The 22,250-nt window shown below is 40.4% G+C and overlaps 3 protein-coding genes across 3 annotated transcripts; all 3 read left to right on the plus strand.

Moving 5' to 3' along the window:
- Window positions 1-203: 203 nt before the first annotated feature.
- LOC118781652 (forkhead box protein M1-like) lies at window positions 204-3,839 on the plus strand. Its single transcript, XM_036534660.1, has 8 exons — window positions 204-271; window positions 425-562; window positions 733-842; window positions 1,023-1,196; window positions 1,339-1,467; window positions 1,588-1,624; window positions 1,892-2,055; window positions 3,132-3,839. The coding sequence occupies exons 2-8, from the start codon at window positions 541-543 to the stop codon at window positions 3,837-3,839; spliced, it is 1,344 nt and encodes a 447-aa protein (XP_036390553.1). The 5' UTR covers window positions 204-271; window positions 425-540.
- Window positions 3,840-5,485: 1,646 nt separating this feature from the next.
- On the plus strand, window positions 5,486-9,572 carry LOC118782331 (nuclear receptor-interacting protein 3-like). Its single transcript, XM_036535645.1, has 7 exons — window positions 5,486-5,793; window positions 7,399-7,581; window positions 7,742-7,824; window positions 8,117-8,256; window positions 8,418-8,470; window positions 8,571-8,668; window positions 8,927-9,572. Exons 1-7 carry the CDS (start codon window positions 5,620-5,622, stop codon window positions 8,940-8,942), a joined length of 747 nt encoding a protein of 248 aa, XP_036391538.1. The 5' UTR covers window positions 5,486-5,619; the 3' UTR covers window positions 8,943-9,572.
- A 3,892-nt stretch (window positions 9,573-13,464) lies between these two features.
- On the plus strand, window positions 13,465-17,391 carry LOC118782034 (transmembrane protein 9B-like). Its single transcript, XM_036535250.1, has 5 exons — window positions 13,465-13,713; window positions 14,211-14,302; window positions 14,560-14,668; window positions 15,582-15,716; window positions 16,251-17,391. Exons 1-5 carry the CDS (start codon window positions 13,621-13,623, stop codon window positions 16,404-16,406), a joined length of 585 nt encoding a protein of 194 aa, XP_036391143.1. The 5' UTR covers window positions 13,465-13,620; the 3' UTR covers window positions 16,407-17,391.
- The last annotated feature ends 4,859 nt before the right edge of the window (window positions 17,392-22,250 follow it).

A 22,250-nucleotide genomic window follows, 5' to 3' on the forward strand; every position in this document is an offset into this window, starting at 1 on the left:
GCTCGGTTTTATGTTTGTATAATGTAAATAACAAAAACAAATAAATACTGAACAATATAATGTGCTACCGTCACCTTCCTGGAATCTACAGAAACTTACAACAGCCAGACAGGCAAAAAGCAAAAGTTAGCCAATCATCTATTAGTTGAGCATTACTATGACGTCATATTTCACACAAACCATCGCGAGATCACAGTCTAGATCACAATTGGGCGGAATAGTTAAAGCTATAGTTTTTAAAACCGTCGTCGCTCTGAGATCTCAAGAATGGGTGAGGAGTTTTAGGTATTTTCACTCATTTCATGTACCTACTTAGCAAAATAAATAGCAGATGTGTGCATACAGAACAGGTTAGAGAGGTATTAATGAACTCTTTCGCAGCTGTGGTTTAGCGAATGCTAATGACATGTACGTGACAATACAGATACACATGGCACGCGTCCACGTAGTCAACGGTACCTATGACTGAAATTGGATGTGGCTAAAGTCTCTTAGTCTTTAGTCGCCTTAAATGTGTGCGGATCAAACCCTTTCAGCACCATGGAAAATCCTGAAAATAAAGGTAAGAAAGAATAAATAGCTAACTATTTTTAAAAGTACCATTTCGAATGTAATGGGTTTCCTTACAGTACTTTGCGGTGAAATTTGTACTTTATATTTGAAACTTCGTATACGCAAATATTCACCACATCTTGAGGTTTAAATGAGGGTTACAACATTTTCTGATTGCAGAAAATGGGATGGATTTGGACAACAGTCTGACCAACATTAACTGGCTGGGACGGTTCTCCTGTCATGCAATTGTCCCAGAGGAAAACAGGAGAGTTGCATCAAAACTAAAGGTATGTATGTTTCCTCACTGCTGCTTTTTTTAGTTAAAAAGGTTATTAGCACTCACTCAATGGGTGTCTGATTCAATTCATAAGCCTATAAGACAGCAGAACCAGTGGCCTGAAGGACTTGGGCATCCTGGAAAAACCTCCAGTGGTCATGACCATGTCAGTAATGTGCCCTCTCTATAGGTAGTAAAACCTCCCACAGGAAACCCAGTAAAGAGGCCCCAGCACTCTTATACAGAGCTTATCAAGCTGGCCCTTCTCAGTGCCCCTGGCAGGAGGCTAACACTCCAGCAGATCTACTCCTGGGTAGAAGACCACTTCCCATACTACAAGTACCATGCCAAACCTGGCTGGAGGGTGAGTGCACTATGGATATGGAGTAGATGTTGTCATGCCCCTGCACGGATGGGCAAAAGTGATGACACCAGGGACAGGGATCTACCTAAAGGCCTGATATTATTTTAATTCCCTTTTCAGTTTTTTTCTTTTCCTCTCTTAGAATTCTATTCGCCACAGCTTGTCGACACAGGATATCTTTGTACGTGAGGCAGCAGGAAGTGGCAGAAATTCCTACTGGATGATGAAACCATGCCCTCAGTCCAACATTCTCCTGTCTCTAGAACGACCTGTGAGCTTTTAAATATGTTTTATCTGCTGTCAGGTCAAACAGTGGAAAGAATGTGATTTCGTACACATGCTACCTTTAAGCAGTTTTTCTATTTGTTTTTTTGTTTTTTTTTTTCTTCAGAAAAATGTTACTTCCTCAGACATGGTGGCCAAAAAAGGTGAGCGCAAGTCAGTACTTCTTTCATGCCTGTCTGGCATCAAGGCAGTAGTTGTAGCAATTGATGTATTTTGTTTATCTCTCAAAGTGTAGACTTTCTATAGCATATACCAGGACCCAGGCTTTCATAATTTTACATTGCACAATTTTAGATTGATATTTTACTGTTACCATTTTGTCACTCTGTCAGTTTATATGCACAAGCTTGAATTCAAAGTGAATGCTATGGAGTAAATCAGCAACTTTGCAACTGTTTGTTCTGCCCCAGACTTTGGGAAGAAAAAGATGCTTCCGTTGTTACCCCGCAGCGTGCTGCACTGCCTGGTCCCTGTCTCTGTCGTCATTAGCACCCCTGCTATCAGTGCAGCATCACTGAACCCCGCAGCCTGCCTTCCCACCGAGTGTAATACCAAGAGAGTTATCGCCCCGAAGGTAACTTCGTTCATCTGCTTGCCATAGTTTCCTGATAAGGACATGCTGAGCGCATTAATGTGTATGAAACCCACATATAAGGCTGGACATGGATCTGTAAACAATGTCTTAAGTGTTCATTTTTATCCTCAGAAAGGCAGCCATAAGTAATTAAGTCTTTGGAAGACATTTTTTGTCTTGCATTCATTTTAGTGTCTGTGGAATTTTTTTTCTCTCAGAAGTCTCCAAAATGGAAATGCAGTTTTTTATTCAGTAGTTACTTCCAAGTGACCTAATTTGCAAAATGAAGGTCTCAGAGGTACAACAGGTCATATGAATTTCTACCTGCTACAAACAGCCTTTCTAGCTTTTGTTCTCTATCAGACATAACTATGGAGGGAAAAAATCTCTGGCAGAACATATTTCATTGAATGGGTCATGACTAAGCATTTCATAGATTTGCCAGCTAATGATCTGTTCATTGTGTCAAGCTTGGAAAAGATGAACCACTTGAACACCTACCTACCTTTTTTTGTTCTGTTGCAAGTGTATTTTACCGCAAACATCTCCATCTTAGTGTTCAACTGCCCTAAATCGTCCATGAAGCTTTCCATGTGAAACAGGACATAGTGGGATAATAGGAGACATGGTTGTCCACTTTATTTACAAACAAATGCAGAACGTATATGATGTATACCTTAATTAATTGTTAGTTAATTGTCACTCCAAAGAAAGTCAAATGTAATCAAGCATATTCCTGAGTCTACAATAAACCAGTGATGTGTAAGACCATCTTACTTCATTATCATATTGAAGGCAGAAATACAGAGATGTTTGAATGAATGAATAAATTTATACATTATCCATATTTATGTATGCATTTATTTTTTACATTTATTTTAAGCCAATTTATTTAAGTCATTTAAATAAATTGGCTCCTGTAGAAAATCCTCTTTATTCAAAGTCCTTTTACATCTGCAAAGCTGTGTTGGTTATGTTTTGCTGGACTAGATCCACACCAACTGACATTTCAAGTGTTTTTTTTTTCATGCTATATATGCATTACCTAAATTAATTAAGTTTTTCTTTTTTATCAGCTGCCCATTGCAAAGTTGTCAGCTACACAAAAGCAAACTACAGACACATCTCAAGTATCTCAAGTATCAAGCCACAGTTCAAAGGATGCCATTATTGTCAGACGTTGGAACAGAGTCCCCCAACAGAGCTCTCGTCAACGGCGGAAACAGAGGCTTCAGACATTAGAGGAGCTCCATTCACCATTGCAGGCCAGTCTCAGCACTTCCATTGACTCGGGGCTCGGATGTGATAAAACCAGCTCCTCTAAACTGAAAATGAGCTATGAGATGGTCAGTCCCTCTACTTTCACAACTCCCATAAAGTCCCGCGAGGAGCTTGTCACATCAACACCTTGCACTGATCTTGCCCCCGTCTCTCCTAGCGAGGCTTTTCCCTTGCTAGAGACAGGTCGCACACCCCCTGCCTCCAAGGCGAGCTTTTTGGATGGCAGCTTCTTTAAGTCACATGAAGCTAGGATTGTGGGGGAGGAAGATTTCGGTCTGAGGCCTTTCAGGGACAACACACAATCTGGAAATTGCCACAGAGATGACGACCTGTCTGATTTCTCATTCCTCAGCTTCACACCCATTAGAGGAACAGCTAAGAAGGAAGGGGAGTCTGGGTTTGAAGCACATAATGAAAGCTTGGGTCTCATCTTTGCTGATTTCTCTCCTGGCCTTGAACAGGGAACCGACCTGGTTAATATGAGCTGGTCAGAATTTACTTAATAAAGCAGTATCCTTCTTTTATAAATAACAAACCTTTTAGTAGACATATTCCAATTTAAACTTAAACTGTGTTGCATTTAAAAGTGTGTGTTGCTTAGCACTGCAGCTAATCACATTTTTGTTATTATTATTTGTTAGGCTATAAATCGGGTGTTTGTTTCACCTTGGGTAGTTTCCAGGGTGCATTTCACTGCTCATTAGTCAGTAGTGTTGTTTCCATTTCACCACCATGGCTGCTCATCCTCTCATTATCTGAGCAAGGTATTTATTGGGTGTGCTGTGCTGAAGCAGCAGCCCCATCTCTCAGCCTCGTCATACAAAGAGAAGGGAGTCTGTCTGTGAGAGTCCATCTAGGGAAGCCACTGGGGGAGTGTTTTTACTGTTTGTTGTATTATCAACCCCTTACACTAACATTAACCCAGGGAGGCCCAGGGCATGGGTTGGTAACGTGTGGAATGGAATACTCCTATCAGATATATTATATTTGCACTTGTGGTCTCAGCCTAGTGTGTTTGCAATGACTCTTGTTCATGTGTGGATGATGGCTTCCTTTTTTGTAATATTTTTTTTAAACTTTTGTTGGATTTATGCTTGACTTCTGGAGTTGCTCTGGATAAGAGCATCTGCTTCATCAGCAATATTAATGTATTGTTAAATGTACTCATCTTGCACATTGCTGTAGATAAGAGTGTCTACTTAATGTTATAAATGTAAATATATTGTTAAATGTAGTTACTCATCTTGTAGGATGTTCTGGATAAGAATGTCTGCTAAGTGACAAAATGTAAATGTAATGCCAGTTATCACTCAAATTATGTTAAATAAGCCATCATAGAGCTTGGCTCTAATTTAACAGCATGATGCGTACTTGAGACAGAGTTCAAGAGAATGAATCATTTAAGAATGACTTAATAAAATATAATGCAAAACTTAAGGAAAATGATAAAAGATGGACAGCTTTCATTTGTATTATTTTTGTCACTAGCTACCACGTCACTACATTTTTGTATTTGTGCTGTCGTGATTGCAATAGCTTTTATAAAATTTGTTGGCAGAACAAACCAGGTTTATTATGTTCCCATATAAACTGTAGACCTGGTTTCTTTCCCTCACTCCTTGTCACTGGCCTCCATATCTTTAAGCTGCCAGTAATAACCTGTTTTTTCTCCTTTGTAGATAAAGCTTTCCTCAAGCTCGAAATGCCCTTCACTGTGTCCTGATTGAGGACCTCTCTTAAACCAAATTAAGAAGAAATGAAGTGATATGCCCCTTAACTGTGTATCTATTGTGTATATATTGTAAAGAGAGAAATACAGGTATGGCAGGTTTGTTTGTATAATGCAAGTTGTTTTGCGCTGATAACAAGAACCTGTTGGAAGTATCCCTTCACCTGTTCAATCAAAGAAATGCAAAAAAAAAAAAAAAAAAATCTAAGAAAAACAAGTAATGTGCTATTAACAAAAAATATAGTGACATGCTATATTTTTACTTAGTGACAAAATGTTACCCGTTTCATGTCCTACATACATTTATTTATTCACATAACCGAGTATGCTGTCAGTTATAATGCTGTAATATCGTGTGCACCCGAAAGCATCCTTATCCTGCGAGGGTTGTTGAGCCGTCTACTGTTATCCAAGAGCTTGTGCCTCCCGTCAACGCGCGACACGCGCTCCAGACGTCAACACGTCTCACCAACTCCCATAAAAAGACAGCAGTAGAAGCAGGGTAGGTTCTATCTGGTTCGACGGCATCGCGTTCAGGTTAAGCAAAAACGGCGATGCTATATTCTGGAATGCGAAAGGACTGCGGCAGGAACGACATGGAGATCAGGGAGGCTGCCGCTCTGAGACAGCAGCGGAGGATGAAACAGACGGTCCAGTTCATCCACAAGGACTCGGCCGATCTCTTGCCTTTGGACGGACTGAAGAAACTTGGAACCTCCAAGGAAATGGTAAGGTTTGTGTGTTTATGTAGGCTACATTTTCGATTTTCTACTCCAGTGTCAGGGATCCCCTATATGAACAATGAAATTATTAAGGCTAATCCTTAATAAAAATATTTTCATTATACGTTAGACTCCTTTGCTTTATAACAAGCTATATTTCATATTTTGAAAGTGATTCTGAGGGAAACGACATTTTAAAAATACGATTTATGAGGGTAGAGGTGTGTCTATTTCCATTAACTGTACACGGACGATTTTGGTTAGTTCTTTGTGGCATGTATTCTTATTACATCCATGCTCTGCCTGAAGCAGTCTAAACCGTCTGATTTTGTATTATGTATTTGACACAACTATTGTAGACCAAATATTGACAAAGACAGACTTCTCATTAATTGCAAAATTAATTTTAAAATTAGTTTTACTTTACTTGCCTAGGTTGGTTTAATTTCCTTCCTAAACCCTTTATTTTATTCTAACATTACAAACAGAAATCCTATCGTACTTCAAATGAATTACGATTAATATTTCATCAGATGAATTCACAAACGAGCTATTTACACTGTTTCCATGAAAGCCATTTCAATTTTAAAACGAATATACGCACAATGCATAGGCTATACGTTGAGCGAACAACTAATTTAGTTATGTTTGTTCAGCCACATCCTTAATTTGTGTCCAAGACGATTCATTAACGGAGATATGTAAAGTAAAGTAAAATGTGATTTACGATTTTATGTGAATTTGATGGTGTGTGTGTTTGGTTAGGACGCGACTCTGAGGCTCGGAAGACATAACATTGATTGGGCATTGATGAGGGTGTGTCATGTCCAAGTAGTAGTGTGTGCCATGTGACCGCAGGAATTAGTCGATATTCCCCCGGGTTTTGCCCGCATGAGGGTGCGTGACTCTGTGTGAGGTGGCAAAGAAAATGAAAACATGAATCATAAGAATGAGGAATGGGGTACAGAAAATTAAATACTTATATGATGTATCACTGACGATTTTTCTGTTCGTTAAGAAATCCACAGTTCTCCCGCTCATCATGTGTTTCCATGGTTGTTGCTGTAAGGCAGCCGTTCCCAAACCTTTCCTGGAGGACCCCTTGTCCTGCATGTTTTAGATCTCTCCCTGCTCCGGTCAGTTTGTTATTAAGCAGCTTCAGGAGTTCGTAACGAGCTGATCATTTGAATCAGCTGTGTTGGAGAGATCTAAAACATGCAGGACAAGGGGTCCTCCACGAGAGGTTTGGGAAATGCTGCTAAGCTGTTCTTGGCATATGCAATTTTTTTCTTTTGATGAAACTGGAAAGCCATTTGGAGGAAATCTTAGCAATTCTGAATGAACTAAGTAAGGAGGGATTGTGAGTGTTCTGGTTCTGAGTGGATGTGGCTGCTAGGTGGTATAAAATAAAATACATTCTGAGAAAATTACTGGACTAATGGGTGACCATACGTCCTCTTTTTCCCGGACACATCCTCGTTTAGAGACGGATGTTTTAGGTCCCAAAATGAGGACATGTCCGGGAAAAAGAGGACGTATGGTCACCCTAAATTTACACTACTGGAGGAGAGGTCTTGTATTCTCTGTGATTATTGTCATTTGTTTTTGCAGCAACCACACACCATTCTTCAGAGACGGTTGCTGGAGACCAATTTGTCAAGGTGCAGGCTAAACAACCGTGGAACGAGACCTGCAAACAATGGAGTTGTGTTGCAGAACAATAGCTTTAACCAGGGCAAACAGGAGAGCATTAAGCAACCTGAGGAAGAGGACCTCATTTTTGTGTGCTGCAAGGTGACCACACAATTGCCTGACAAATGCTATTTGCTGCATGGCATCATATGTAATGCAACTGTCACAAATACACATGTGGATGTGTCCTCCACTGTGCTCTTTTGAAGCTTTTAAAAAGCAATGGCACAAATGTAATTCTATCCCTGCACCTTACCCTCAGTGCTCTGGGTGGGAATTGAAGATCTTGATTGACACTGGTTGCCAGCTGAACCTCATGTCCACTGCCTGTGTGGAGAAGCTTGGGTAAGCAGCAAATAAGTAGAGAGTTTCAGAGTCACCCATTAACTGTCACATCAGATCAGTGATGGTCCTTCTTGGATGACAGGGTTGTATCTGTATGTGTCATCATGCATCAACATTATGGTGACCACTGTAATTCATTAAGCTGAAGTGCCTTCCGAGCAGTTCTTCTGTTGACAGTTATTTGGCATTGCATAACTGATTTAGAAGGGCACCATTCAGAGGAAAAAAGAAGGTACTCTACTTGAGTTTCTCATAGTTAATTCAGGGATCTTGTGATGAATCATCTTCACAGCTTAAAGGACAAGGTCAACCTGAATAAAACAGCAATGGACTCCCTCCCATTTCAGCGTGACCTTGAAGCCATGGGACAGATTGACAAAGTCAGCCTTGAGATTGGACAAATGAAGATTGAATGTGCAGTGACAGTTGTGGGTGAGGAGTTACCTTATGCAAATGCCATAACGTGGGATTAATTCCTGTACTTTTAAAATGATGTTTTTGTAAACAAGGCTGTATGAATTTTCTGTGAACCTGCACAAATGACATTTATGGAACATTACATTGCATTGAGGTCAATGGTGTTTGTTTTGCAGAAAATGACAGGTCCTTCATCTCCCTTGGCAACAGAACCTTGAAGTCACTGAAGGTATTACCATCATTCTTCAGTACCAAGGTCCCTTATAGTTAAGCTTAAATGATGATATAATGGTATGCTGAAAGGAATGTGTTTTGGTGTTTTTGCCCAGTGTGTCATTGATACAGAAAAGCAAATTTTGGTGCTGGGCAGAATGGAGAAGGAGCAGGTCCATTTTGTTGATGGTGAAAATGGATCAAGGGACAACAGGTGAGTAATAGACTCAGTGTCTATTGGGTAAAATGCATTGTTTTATCATGTTCATGTGTTTAGGAACAATGTATGAAACGGAACACATTTAAATCATTAGCACACAGATCATGTTTGATAAATGCATGTTTTTGCACTGAGGCTTTAGAACTTATCTGCATGTGCATCTGTTAGGCACATCCACAGACTGATAATATTATGTAATATAGTACTCTTATGCCCCCTCCCTCTCGCTGTTTCTCTCTCTCCACTTATCAGCTCTCCGGGAGTCTGAGAATTCTAATCTTCTCATCAAGCTGCACAGCTAATAGATTGGGAAGTTGCTCACATCCGGAACAAAATGACAGCTGCTGCTTGCAATCTGTGCATAGAAGCTTAATTAGAAATCACACAGCCAGGCCCCAAATGACATTCCAGTGTCACACTAGGTAATCCTTCCGTTGCAGTCCTTCGTGACCTCAGTACCTTAATTGCTGTCAACTCCTGCCTTGGTCTTGGTTAAGTTTGCATTGCGGCCATTTCAGTGATGTTGCTTCACTGCAGTGATAGAATCCTGGTATACCTGTGCAAAACACGTATGTTTTTTTGATGACTTCTCCTTCATTTTATCTCACTAACTGCTGAAATGTGAATGCCTTGGACAAATTTACCCTAACCTATTTTAAAAGGAGTTTTGCACACCTCTATGTATGACATTTTTTGTTTTTCTAATGGGGGAAAAATTTACATTTGAATTTCATAACACCAACACAGATGCCCAATGATAAACTACTTAGAGTCCAGACATTAATGCTTAAGACTTACTGTCACCAAATATAGGAAAAAGTGTGTGTTATACAAATTATTAGAATCTATCTGTAAAAGTGTGTATACTAGGTGACACACTCCTGTTCTGTATTTTTAATGCTGCTGCAATGTTTCTGAAACTGTTTTTGAATAGGATCCTTTTGTGAGATTACAGCTGTACTTTTTGGCATAGTGCCTGTATTTTTATTTTTGTAGAGTAAATATTAATTATATTTTAGCAACTGTATTTTTTAGTCCCATTTAAGCAATCAGCACTTTGTATTCATTGACAATAATATGTATTGAGTTCTTTGTCAATATATTTTGATAACTTAAGGTTAACACTCTAAAGTAGGTGTATGACTACATTTATTTAATAAACCTGGTAAACTACTTCAGTCCACATCAACCAAAGGCAAATATGAGGTAATTTTCTTAGTGTGGTTTTGATAGAGAATTGTATTTTCTTAGGAATCAGTGTTAGAGATGGACTGTACATTTTTTCAATGTTTTAATTATGTGTATAGTAACCAAAAAAAGTTGCTGTGGTAGTATGTTTCTTGTGTGTAGCACACATGCACTAGAATAAAATGAATGTGAAAACTGAGCTGCCTCACTTTGAATAACATGCATGACATCTAGCATTAGTGCAATCAACAATTCTCAGAAGTGCATATCCCATTTGAAACCCAAACAAACTAAAATAGTAAAAAAGCAGTACTCAAAGCTATAATGGAGTCACCTTGTGTTGTATAATGCTTAAATATACTTAGCAACGTACAATTAAAGTGCATAAACAAGATTAGAGTGACCTGCAGACAAAGACCTCTTCTGAAAATCCACTTCTTGTACTTGTATGGACAAGGCACCTCTCTTGATTTCACTGCTAAGTGTCAAAGGACCCCAGCTTTGATTACCTTTATGATTATATGTAGGTAACACACAGGTGACCATAAATAATTATGCAATCAATTTCTGAAGTGGATGTAACATTTGAAAGTATGAGACCAAAATCTGACACCACTCTGTTACAGTCTTCTAAAATGTATTGCCCAGTCTATAACCAACAGCACATACTAGGGCAATCAGCAGATACAGATTTGTTAGTATTTCAATATCTGTTATCATATACATTCATCTCAATAATTTAGAATGAAAAATAGAAAATTACATAGCATGCTGTGACACATTACACTTGCTAAGGGTTCATGTTAAAGATATTTGGTATCTTTGGAAATGTTTCTAACAGTTGAACTCTGTTCTACAGTTCATGCAATCCTTTCAAATCATAGAGGCATGCTGTAGGTTATGGGTTGTTGATACCAGGTGATAGCCTAACATTGGGTCTACAGGCTTGCTAACTGCCATAAGGAATTGTTAAAATTGCCTGACAGAAAGAACATGATTCACTGGCAGTGTGAAAATACATTTCTGAATCATTAATGACATGTTCTTGTTTCCAGCAGGATTGGTAAACTGAGCCTGCTTTCTGTCTTTGGTATTCTGCTGCTCATGTGTGTCCACTGTTGTCCTTTTCTCTGTTCACAATATTATGAATGAATGCACTGGTCTAAATATTGAAGAATGGTGGATAGGTTAATATTCTCTTTATTTTTGCAGTCTCACAGCAGAACACGCGGCACTGGCTCACCTTGTTCACTCAATTAGGCTACCTGTGTACTGTGAAAGGTACAGACCAATAAACAAGGGAACACTACCTTGCAGAATTCCTCAGTGTTTTTTTTTTTTATTTGAACACGAAGCAACCTGGCACGATTCAGTCATATAGAATTAGATTTTTGGTTGCTGTCTGTGTCACGTTTCAGACTAAGGAAAAGCATTTTGCACTGTACTGATTGCATCGAACACCTGTCGTAAAAATGCCATGCTACGCATTATGTGTTTTAAGCTCCCTACACAATCTCACCTCGTCCGTTAGAAAGTGAGGCGTTCTCTTGTAATACATATTTGTACTGTCTGGGGAACCAATGTTCTGTAAAATCTTTAGATGTAATAGGTGCTGCCGGCAAATATGGGCAGCAGAGTCTGTACAGGGTGCGGAAACGCAATGGGTAGAGGTGTTTAATGGGTGGGAACACAGCCTTTCGTCAGTCTTGGAATAAAGGTGCCTTCCCCCCTCGTTATAGCAGATAGACGTTACTGATACCTGCACACGGGACGAGCAGTTCCCATAGCAGCCTGTGTATCTGGTTGCCGGTTTACCGCTAAATCAATGTCCATCACGCGCCACGGCTACGCGACTCAGTGGTGTGTAAATTGTGGTAGAGCAGAACGAGTAATTCAAAACAATATATCCTGGCCATTGACCTGCGACTATAATAAATATGAACGTGCGTTTTTGTGTGTGTGCTAGACGAGATAATAAATGCGGATAAAACGTGGGTTTCATTAAAACATTCTGATAATAGGCTATATTTACAATGATAATAAGGAATAGCCTACTGAAAGAACGATCGTAAATATACAATGACTTGATGGAGCTTTACATTGATACATTGAGTCCCTTTCTGCCTCTTAACCGCTGTACAGAGCTGTCCAGATATTTTCAGTATTCGATCTGATTGATGAGGCATTGCAATAAACATGACATCACCCTAATTCTTATGCTATTGAAAACCCCCAAACAGACCTGGGGAGAAACACGCCATGGTGTCCCCGCTCCCAAAGGAGCACCCAGTGGGCAATCAGGACAGGGCATCTTTCATAAACCAGAACCTCGCAGTCCGAGAATTGGGTTCAAAGACTAATGAAAGCTAATTAGAACCCAGATATTTTCTTCCTTGAATGCAAATTAATTACTTAATATAGAAAATATTAATTAAGGAGCAAGTTATTCAGTTATATGCATTACAGACTGTCATTGACACCCCCTTTATCTATTTATTGTTATTGATCAATACAGATGTTGTGCAAACGGCCACAAACAAGACTTTGTTACAACTTTGTTACAAAATGTTATATTTTATGACTAAAAAAATGCAATATTACTGTGTGACGTTATCAGTTTGGGGTCAGCTTTGTTTGGTGGTGCAATGGTTAAGCGGTTAAAGGGCAGAACCTGAATTGCATCAGTGTAAACGGATAACGTTAACATGTAAGCTATACAAGTCATTACACACACACACACACACACAAAGTGAAGAGCTCTGGCGATGAGTCATTCAAGTCCAGTATTGAGAAACAGAGCTGCGGTAGGTTTTCTTCAGTGAGACAGTGAAGACAAGTATGAAATGTCATGTGACCAGGTGGCTACAGGCTTTACTCGAATAAAATAATGAAAGCATAAACACAGAATGACACAACACAACCAGAGCTGAGTAGTCCTACTATGGTGTAGGCCTATGTCACTGACATACAGTGGAGTGCAAAATAATTTCAGATGCCTTTGTTTTTAGTTGTGTCATCAGACACAGCAATTTGTAATAATCTATCAGTAATCGACATCTAAATATGATGTCACAGTAAAGCATGTTATCTTTTGTTATGGTCATTATCATCAGTATTATTGTCCTCTAAATCTTTCTTTGCCTACAGTAGACTGAAAATGAGCGGCCTGATTGGGAGCTGGGAACTACTTGTAGCTCTAAACATATTTTTCCCCCAGATCATTTATATTTTACAAAAACTAAGCCTGATGGGCCATTTCAGTAAAATAACCTAATAATGATGGTTAAAAATTAGCAAAAAAAAAAAAAAAAAAATCCCGATTCAAACATGGTGTCACCAGCAAACAGAGCAGTAAATGTATCATATTATCATACCAACAATATTATCTGTAGAAGTAGTATATTCGTTGACGGTGATGTCATGCGCACTCGAATAGTCAATACAATTATAAATAATAAATATAGCAGTAATAATAATTACCAAAATGCTTAATGACACGGAATGTAGAAAAAATATAGCGGCACGATGTTCATTAAGAACAAAATTAATTTACTCCTAGATTTGTTTCCTCGGGGAAGATTGTTCGCGGGGGACGTGTTTCGCGAGAGTGCAGGAAGTGTTGCTAAAAGTCAGCTGATCAAATGAAAAATACTCCGAGAAAATGTTCTTTGTAACTAGTTAATTATTTTCATCTGCAAATAAGTAAACAGGTCACGCAACATTTCTGGACAACCTTCTCTTAAAGAAAGGTCGAAAATATGTTGGACCAAGTCCTCGCCAGAGTTCTTCTTCAGCTGTTTCCACTTATTTGTTTTCTGTTAACATTATCGACACAGACAATCGACGCCAAGGTAAAGATTCGCCCATATTTTTAGAGTAACCTTTTGTATATCTCTTTGTTGGAAGTAGCCACTTGCTCTCTTGACGAAATTGACTAGAAAGCTAACGTCAAGGCAGTTCCCACATCCGGTCCATTTCTTTTGCGATATTGGAACATTAATATTACCAAAGAAAACTGAATCGCAATAATTCCTGCATACTGATTTGTTTTAATACTACGTAGCAGTTTACATAATTTCAAACCTATTTCGCATCATTTTAACGAGCCAGATAGCTAGCTTTAAACTGCTGTCTTTTTTGGGTGTTGGTTGTTTCTTGCATCGTCCTTATAATATAATTTATAATATAATATAATTTTCCTCATCTGCACAAGATACAGTTTAACAAAATGCTATAATCCAATTATTTATAACGCCATGCTTCACCATTAAGGATATGATACGACCATTCTTGTGCTAACAACTGTAGATAACAGCTGTCGCATTCTTAACACTTATATTCATTACAGAATTCTGAAGACATAAGATGTAAATGCATTTGTCCACCTTACAAAGACGTGGAAGGCCAGATCTATAACCAGAACGTTTCTCTGAAGGATTGGTATGTGGTGTAATGTCTTATTTCATCCAATATTTTATTCTGTCAGAAGCTGCAATTGAAAAAAAGGAATACTGAAACCCTCCATACTGTGTACCATGGTTTTGGCTGATAGGAGTCTAGGTTGGTGACTATCTTCTGGTGCCTGGAGAACAAATGGCTCAAAACCCTTTCTGCTTAAATGGTTTTTAAGACATTGATTATTGCTAGTTGAGAATTGTTATATATGTTATATGAAGGCATATTATGTATTTATTCAGTAATTGCCTACATGTGGTGGAGCCCATGCCAGTGGAGGGGAAGGATGTGGAAGCATACTGTCTGCGTTGTGAGTGCAAATATGAGGAAAGAAGTTCCGGCACCATAAAAGTAAGACTCACCTGACTATTCATATAGCCGTGCTGTCTTATTTATTCCTCCATGGTTAATAACTACATTTTACGTTAACCAAATGCTCATACACACGATTTTTGCATATTGTTTTAACTAGATGTAAAAAAATAAATATGAAAAGCAGCAATACCTCATTGCTTTTTTCTTTTCAGTGTGCTTTCAAATGAAGGCTATGCAAATGACATCAGCTGAATAAACACATGTATATTGACTAACACAGTGTTTCACAAACCTCCCCTGGAGGACCACTTGTCCTGCATGTTTTAGATCTCTCCCTCCTCCAATACAGATGATTTAAATGATCGGTTTGTTATTAAGCAGCTTCAGGAGTTCATAACCAGTTGATCATTTGAATCAGCTGTGTTGGAGCAGGGAGAGATCTAAAACATGCAGGACAATGGGTTTTCCAGGAGAGGTTTGGGAAACGCTGGACTAACATATTTAGACATGTCGTGTTTATTCTTTTTTTGATGCATACTTTCATTTGGGCCTTTAAAATCTCCTCATATATCTCCATGTAAAATGTTTTTTTAGCTGAGTTGCTTTTGGCAGAGGATGAAAGAGGAAATTATGTCAAACCCTGGTTTCTCTTTGTGATGCTTGAAAGGCAGTGCTTTCCTGGGTGTCTTTAAATTAATAATGCAGAGACTTGTTGGGAAGTGGTGTCTGGACTACTTCTGTAGTTACCTTCACAGTTTAGGGCATATTGCCGCTTCAGGTTTGTTCTAGCTCAAAACTGTAAATCCTACCAAGAATGAGACCAGCCATATATGCTGTGACATGTGAATGGGGTGTGGAATGATTGTGTGATGTTACCAGTGGAAGTCTTTGATGAAGATGTAGAGTTAGAAGAGTGAACCAGTGGAGGGGTCTGTTCTATGCCTTCCAGGTGACAATCATCATCTACCTGTCCATCTTGGGCCTGCTGCTGCTGTACATGGTGTACCTGACTCTGGTGGAGCCCGCGCTGAAGAGACGGCTCTTCGGACACTCTCAGCTCATCCAGAGTGATGATGATGTCGGGGTATGTTCTCAGCGGTCCCCCTCTGGCCAGGGCATGGAGGGGCCTGACTCTAATCACGTGACACTGGCAGGGTGGGGGCATGGGGAGAACCATGGAATATCTAGTGGAATTTTTTATTTTTTTTGGAGCTAGTGCTATGAACCCATTTATTGGTCTTCTTGGTATGTGGTCAGCTAAGATGCTGGGCTCACTTAGAATGAGCCATTCAGATCTCAGTGAATCAGTGAATCTGTGTAGCATTGTGTAGCAAGCCCAAAGAGTTCTCTGGTTCTGGGTTAGCTGGGTGGTGTTGCTTCTGCTCTGAAGTAAGGCATAGGCTCACAAGTGCTTAAATGTCTCAAACTGAGATTTGTTTCCTTGTCGAAGGTGCTTTACAGTGTTTGAACGTAACACGAAACATGTGCATTCATGTTTGTGAAAGCCTGTCTGCGAAAGCCTTGTGTTCTATAATTTTGGATGTTGTGGACAGTTAAAAGAATAAAGAAAAGTAAAGAAAAAAACATTTGTGAGCATCCTGTATTTGGCTTGTTTCAGGACCAGCAGCCATTCGCCAATGCCCACACAGTACTGTCCCGCTCGAGGTCGCGGTCCAACATGCTGAACAAGGTGGAGCACGCACAACAGCGCTGGAAGCGGCAGGTGCAGGAGCAGCGCAAGTCTGTGTTTGACCGGCATGTGGTGCTCAGCTAAACCCCGCCCCATCGACACCGGGCAGTGGGACAGAACTGGACAAGAGATCACTGTGACCAGGACTTCCTTTTCCCTGTCACCCTAGCAGTACCCAACTGCATCACCCTTCATAGTTAAGACTCACATCTGGACCTTTAATGTTTATGTGTAGGACATACATGTACAAAGAATAGTGTGTAGGGTCTTTCAGTTTGTCTCAAGGCAGATTTTCCACAGGAGGTTTTTGGCCTGAAGTCCGTGTTTTTGTTTGCGGTGTCGGGCCATAATTCAGTTTTAGCCCTGTACAGGCTCGAAGAAGTGGTAATTGTACTCTTTAATTCCTGTTTACGTGCTATTCCAGTCTTTTTGGTGGAATTTAGAGTCCATAACACCTATCTCACATGTATTTGAAATGAAATTAAAATGAAACTGCCAACATGAATCTGAAACTCCCTTACTCATTATTCTGCTCAAGTGGAATGTATTACGATTTTGGAGTGGATTTGTTTTTTCAACCCAAAACTAATGGCTTAGGTCATTTCAGAATGCACTAAACACTCCTCTTGCATTGTCTGAGAGATGATTGAACATCCTTGATGAAGTGTATCATATGTGTTCTTCAGCAAGCTTGCATGTACTGCCTTTTTATGAAGTAATGTATACACCTCAGATCAAGATGAAATGTACAGTATTTAAAGAACGTTTGTCAATTTGCCAATGTGATGTCTGAAGGTGTCTTGAATTTCTATGTCTTTCACACCATATGACTGGCTTTTAAAGAATAAAAAACATTTTTTCCTGGTTTCCCACCTTTGCAGGTACAGTGATCGATAATACATTGAATATACGCAAAACAGACATTGATAATTCAAGTAATATTCTGCCTTATATCTGAGCATGTCTTTGACTATGAAGGAGTGAAGATTGGATTCAGAACCATGATCTCTATGGCTGACAAAAATAATCACCTTTCCATCTTTTTTCTATAAATCTTAGATCATTTATACATTCTGTATGTAGTAATTCATTATGCAAGTAGTATTATAGGTTTTCAGCACAAATCATGAAATAATGACAAAATAGCTATCAATAATTATGCATTTGATAATCATTGCTTTGAAGGTGTTTGTGAAAATGGATTTGCTATAGGACTGAATTAGAGTCACAAATATGGGAGACATGAACTGTGAAATGTGAAAACATGAACATAAATGTTCAGACTGAGAAAAAATGTTTCTTGTATCATTTCTGTGATACTGTCTAATTTCCAATTAAATTCTGTAATTTATGTGAGTTTTTTGTGACAGTTTCATTTCAATCCCCCTAAATGCTTATCGCACTTAAACATTTAGTTCAAATGTGGGTCATTACTGCATTACTGGTGAACAGATCATCATACCCCTCTAAGTTACATACATATTAAATATTGTGGACTATTCATAAGGATGATATCACTGTTACAACACTGTTGTTTGCAGCGGCACCACACACGTAACGGACCATGGTAACACATACTTTTGTCCCTCCATGGCAACCACTGTAAACAGTGAAACAAAGGCTCCTCTTGCACTCCAATAAAGGCACAGACGTGGCCAGGAGCAGAGGTAGACGGGAATTCACTTGAGGATTCACATGAGAAGGTCCCTGTCTGGCGACTATTTGCCAAGAAATTAACCAAACGTGTTGGAGGAATAGGTGTGCAACATTCCTGTCTTTTGGAGTTATATTCTGTCTGAAGTTGTGTAAAGAAGAAAACGTTTCACACATTCAAGGTAACTTGTCACCAACTATTTTGTATTTTTGATTTTTAAAAAAAATTAGTTTCATATGATAAATACTACCTCACAAATGTCTTTCATTCCAGTTTGAGCGGGATATCCACTGGCATGATGCCAGTCCTCTCCCCGTCCCCCCAGCCCCACATCTTCTTTCCCCTGTTTGTGGGGACAAGGGACAGGAATGTCACCTTCGTAGTCGACACCTCAGAGGGCATGTACCCTGTCCTGGGGTCAGTGAAACACTGGCTTGTCCAGACACTGCTGACGAAGGCTTCACTCCGAGACTCTCTCTTCAACATCATCAGCTTCTCCTGCAAGGTGCTGTATCATTTGTTGCTGCTGTTATTTACGGTAGCGGTAGTGAAAATGGTGTCGGTGTGCACAACATTTTATAATGGGAAATGCCACAGAACACCTGAGAACATACAGTCCCCATGGAAGATTGATGACTCCCTGCCGCAGAAAAAAAGGTTTTGGTTTGATGACAGCTAGAATGACCTCAGCCTGCCTCCTTGTGTTTCCTACTTACTAGGTGATGAAGTGGTGTGACCACATGGTCACCTGTGGCCCTGACACCGTATACGAAGCAATCAGTTGGATCCACACCTTGTGCTGCACTCCTGGTAGAGACCTTCTGTGTGCTTTGACCGCAGCCTTCAATGACCCTGTCTGCCAGGCTGTCCACCTGGTGACAAACGACTTACCTGATGACCTAGAGGGACTCTTGCAGTTTCTTCCGGGCGTGGCGAGGGAACGCCCAGTGCATGTGTTCTATCTGTCTGATAAGTGTTGCCCAGACAGCAGGACACAGAAGCTTCTGCAGTGTCTTGCTCAATCCACTAGAGGGAGCTGTCATATGCTGTCTCTCACAGCTACTGGTGCTGTCAAACAGGTGGGTGCTCCAAAATTGTAGTATTCCATTTGTGGTGTATTAGATATTATGTCTACAACAGACCTTGTGTGTTGCAATGTCTGGCAGGTGCGTCCATTGTACATGATAGATAGCAGGACCGTGCTGCCTGTCTGGTCTGATGTGAAGTACTGCAGCGCAGGCACTACTCTGAGCAGGCCTGTGTCCTGTGTGCCATGTTTGTCCTACCAGCCCTTCAGGTACATCCCTTCTGTGAACATTTACATGGTGTCATATGGCCATGCTATTTGAATATTTAGTGTTGAAATTAGGCCTCATGTACATTTCCTGCCGAGACGTAAGGTGACTGATAAATGGAAATACATTTTTCCATTGCTAGCCAGGCTATACCTACATACATTTCTACAAGTAAAAAATATGTTACTGAGCCTGTTGTTTTACATGTGAGGTTTGTGTTTCACTTGACTAAATGGGTTTTCAGCTGCCTGCTGACCCACCTTGGTCCAACGTGTGCTGTGGGCACGTGCAAGGTATGGGAGGGGTACCTGAGTGGTGCTCAGATAACCTCAGGCAGCCGTGTCCTGGCCTGGAGGGAGCTGGATGGTTATTATTACCTGGCAACAGTAAGAGAGGAAGTGCAGGTAGGAAGGGGACAGACTCACTCTGCAATGGATAGATATAGTGGAGCTCCCTTAGGACATCTTGTAATGGCTCCAGATATTTTTAACAGGTGTAAAGAGTTTTATTTGAAACTATGTGTTTGTTTCACACCTTGAAATTGTTCACATACGCTCCTGATGTAGGAGACTTGAAGAGCAACATTCCAAATGTGATTCCAAATGTAACAAAAATCTCACACCCTGGATTTGGTGACAAACCCTCAAAAAAGATACCAAATAAATGCAAAAATCTTTTGATTCTGATAACAGAGAGAGATGTGTGTGTTTTTTGTGCTTTTGAAAAATTTACACTTTCACATGTTGTGATCTGGAAATGAAACAGTCTTTGCTTTTATTTGGTGTCAGGTTTTCTGGCTGATATTGCCTCTGTAGACACAGGAGTTATTTTGGCAAATAACTGACATATTTACCCAACTGTGAATATGCTCCAGTGGTAGGTGGAGGGAAATATTTCTTGTGGAAGCTCTGGTAATGAGTCTGTAATTAGATCTTTGCAATGCAGACCTTGTGTCTCTCTGATCTCCAGGGAAGAAGAGGACTGTGTGTGGTTGAGTTTGACAGACCAGCAGTGGCTGGAGGCCCGTGTGAGACGTCCTTGCAGCTCACCAGCCTTGCAGACATGGTGCACCACACAGAAGCACACAGACACAGCCTGGTCCCAGGGGACAAGGTGCTGGCACCCTGGGAGACAGAACTAAGCAGATATGGGCCAGGGAGCGTGCTTTCAGGGGTGGAGCTGAGAGACCCACTCAGGGGTAAGGGTTTGGCTGCCTTTCATCTCCCCTCAGCATAACACGGGAGGTTAAGCTTTTTAGTGAAAACAAAATGTAACAGCTGTTATGAAATCGCTTGTCTCTCAGCAAATATGCTCCCTGGGCACTAGTCTATCACATACCTCAAAGAAATTCAATCCTCAGTGTCCATACTGTGTCTTTCCCCCCTGTCTCTCCAGCCAGAAATGAGAAGGGAGTCCAGGTGCTGTTCTGGAACGGGAGCCAGGTGGCAGTGCCAGGGGAGGTGGCCGTGTGGATCCCACCCTCTCTACACGAGCGAATCCTGAAAGAGCTGCAGCAGCAGCCACCAAACCCAGCCAGGGGACTCTTCCCAGCCTTGTGTTGCCACGGCGATGCATACATATGCCACAGGCCCCCCTGGCCTTGCTGTATGCCATGCCTCCACTGCATGTCGGTGCCACCATATCACTGGGCACATGAGCAGTGGTGGTCTCTGTCAGCCATGTCCCCCTGTGTACACAGTCTGAAAGACGACGCACAGAAAGACAAGGAGGAACTGGAGAGGAAGGTAGACTTCCAGCTAAAAGAGCTTCAGGAGCCTCTGGAGGCAGGGATTCAGTCCTCCTCCTCTTCATCCTCATCTGTGGCTGAGGAGGGCGCCTCAGATGAGGAGTCAAGGCCCATGGGTGTGGATGTGGCAAACCAAGCAGTCAACACTGACCTCAGCCTTTTGGACAAGATGCAACCGGCTTCTTCAGGCCGCCCTCCCTGGAGGTATTGGAGGAGAAGCCAACTGGAACCACACCACAGACAGCCTGGTAGTACCATACTCAACCGCTCTCTGAAAATGTATCAGACAGTGTGAACTCTTCTATGCCTAGGATGCAAACAACATGGAAATATAACATACACAGTGTACCTACATATGGCCCTTACAGAGTGTACATACAGATATAGTTATAGACTACTGACAAATATATTTTTGAACAAGATAATTTAGTGTTACGATACAGTGTGGCATTGCTAATCCAGCTCTTTCTGACCCCACTGCTTTCAGAAAGAGTGATGACCACCGGATCTGCAAAAATCATGTCACCTGATGCCCTCACTAACAGCCCAACCAATCACAGCTCATTGTTTCGGCTAGTGCCTGTCACTACAGGAAGAAGGATCACTATGAAGGATGTGCTGAGCCATGGGGACTCTGGGTCACCATCCAGTAGTACAGTTCAGCTTCATCTTGTCATTACTGGTAAAAGTATAACTGCTGTTCAGACATAGTGTCCTGGGTCAGCTCAAAGTTCCATCGGTGAGCAGGTTATCACATTTCTAAAACTGGTATTGTATATTTAGCAGGAGACCAAATCATAAGAGAATAATCATTCATGTATGTTTATCTTTGTTCCCATTATAAAATGTTAGTTGTATTCGGGTTCTTTGATGTACAAGATATACATGAGTGCAAAACTCATCTCCAGGTGCAAACCCTTCTGTTGTTTGTACTAGTTTATCTGGTTACATAAATGTGTTTGGTGACATGTTTTATTAGTTTGTAAAAAGATATTAATCCATTAATCAAAAATCAAAACACTATTTAAAGAAAATAGACACTTTATTGGATAAATCTATAAATGCATACAAATAAGTGATAGTGCATATATCAAATGATAAAAAATATATAAAATTCAAGCCTCATATAGACATTTCATATACATGTGTAAAATTGCAGTATAAAAACATATGGCTTATCAAAATCAGCAGCATGCAAAATGCACGAGAAGAGATTAACTTCCAAAGCAGTA

The sequence above is a fragment of the Megalops cyprinoides genome, chromosome 8 (genome assembly GCF_013368585.1).
Source record: "Megalops cyprinoides isolate fMegCyp1 chromosome 8, fMegCyp1.pri, whole genome shotgun sequence".
NCBI classification, from domain to species: Eukaryota; Metazoa; Chordata; class Actinopteri; order Elopiformes; family Megalopidae; genus Megalops; species Megalops cyprinoides.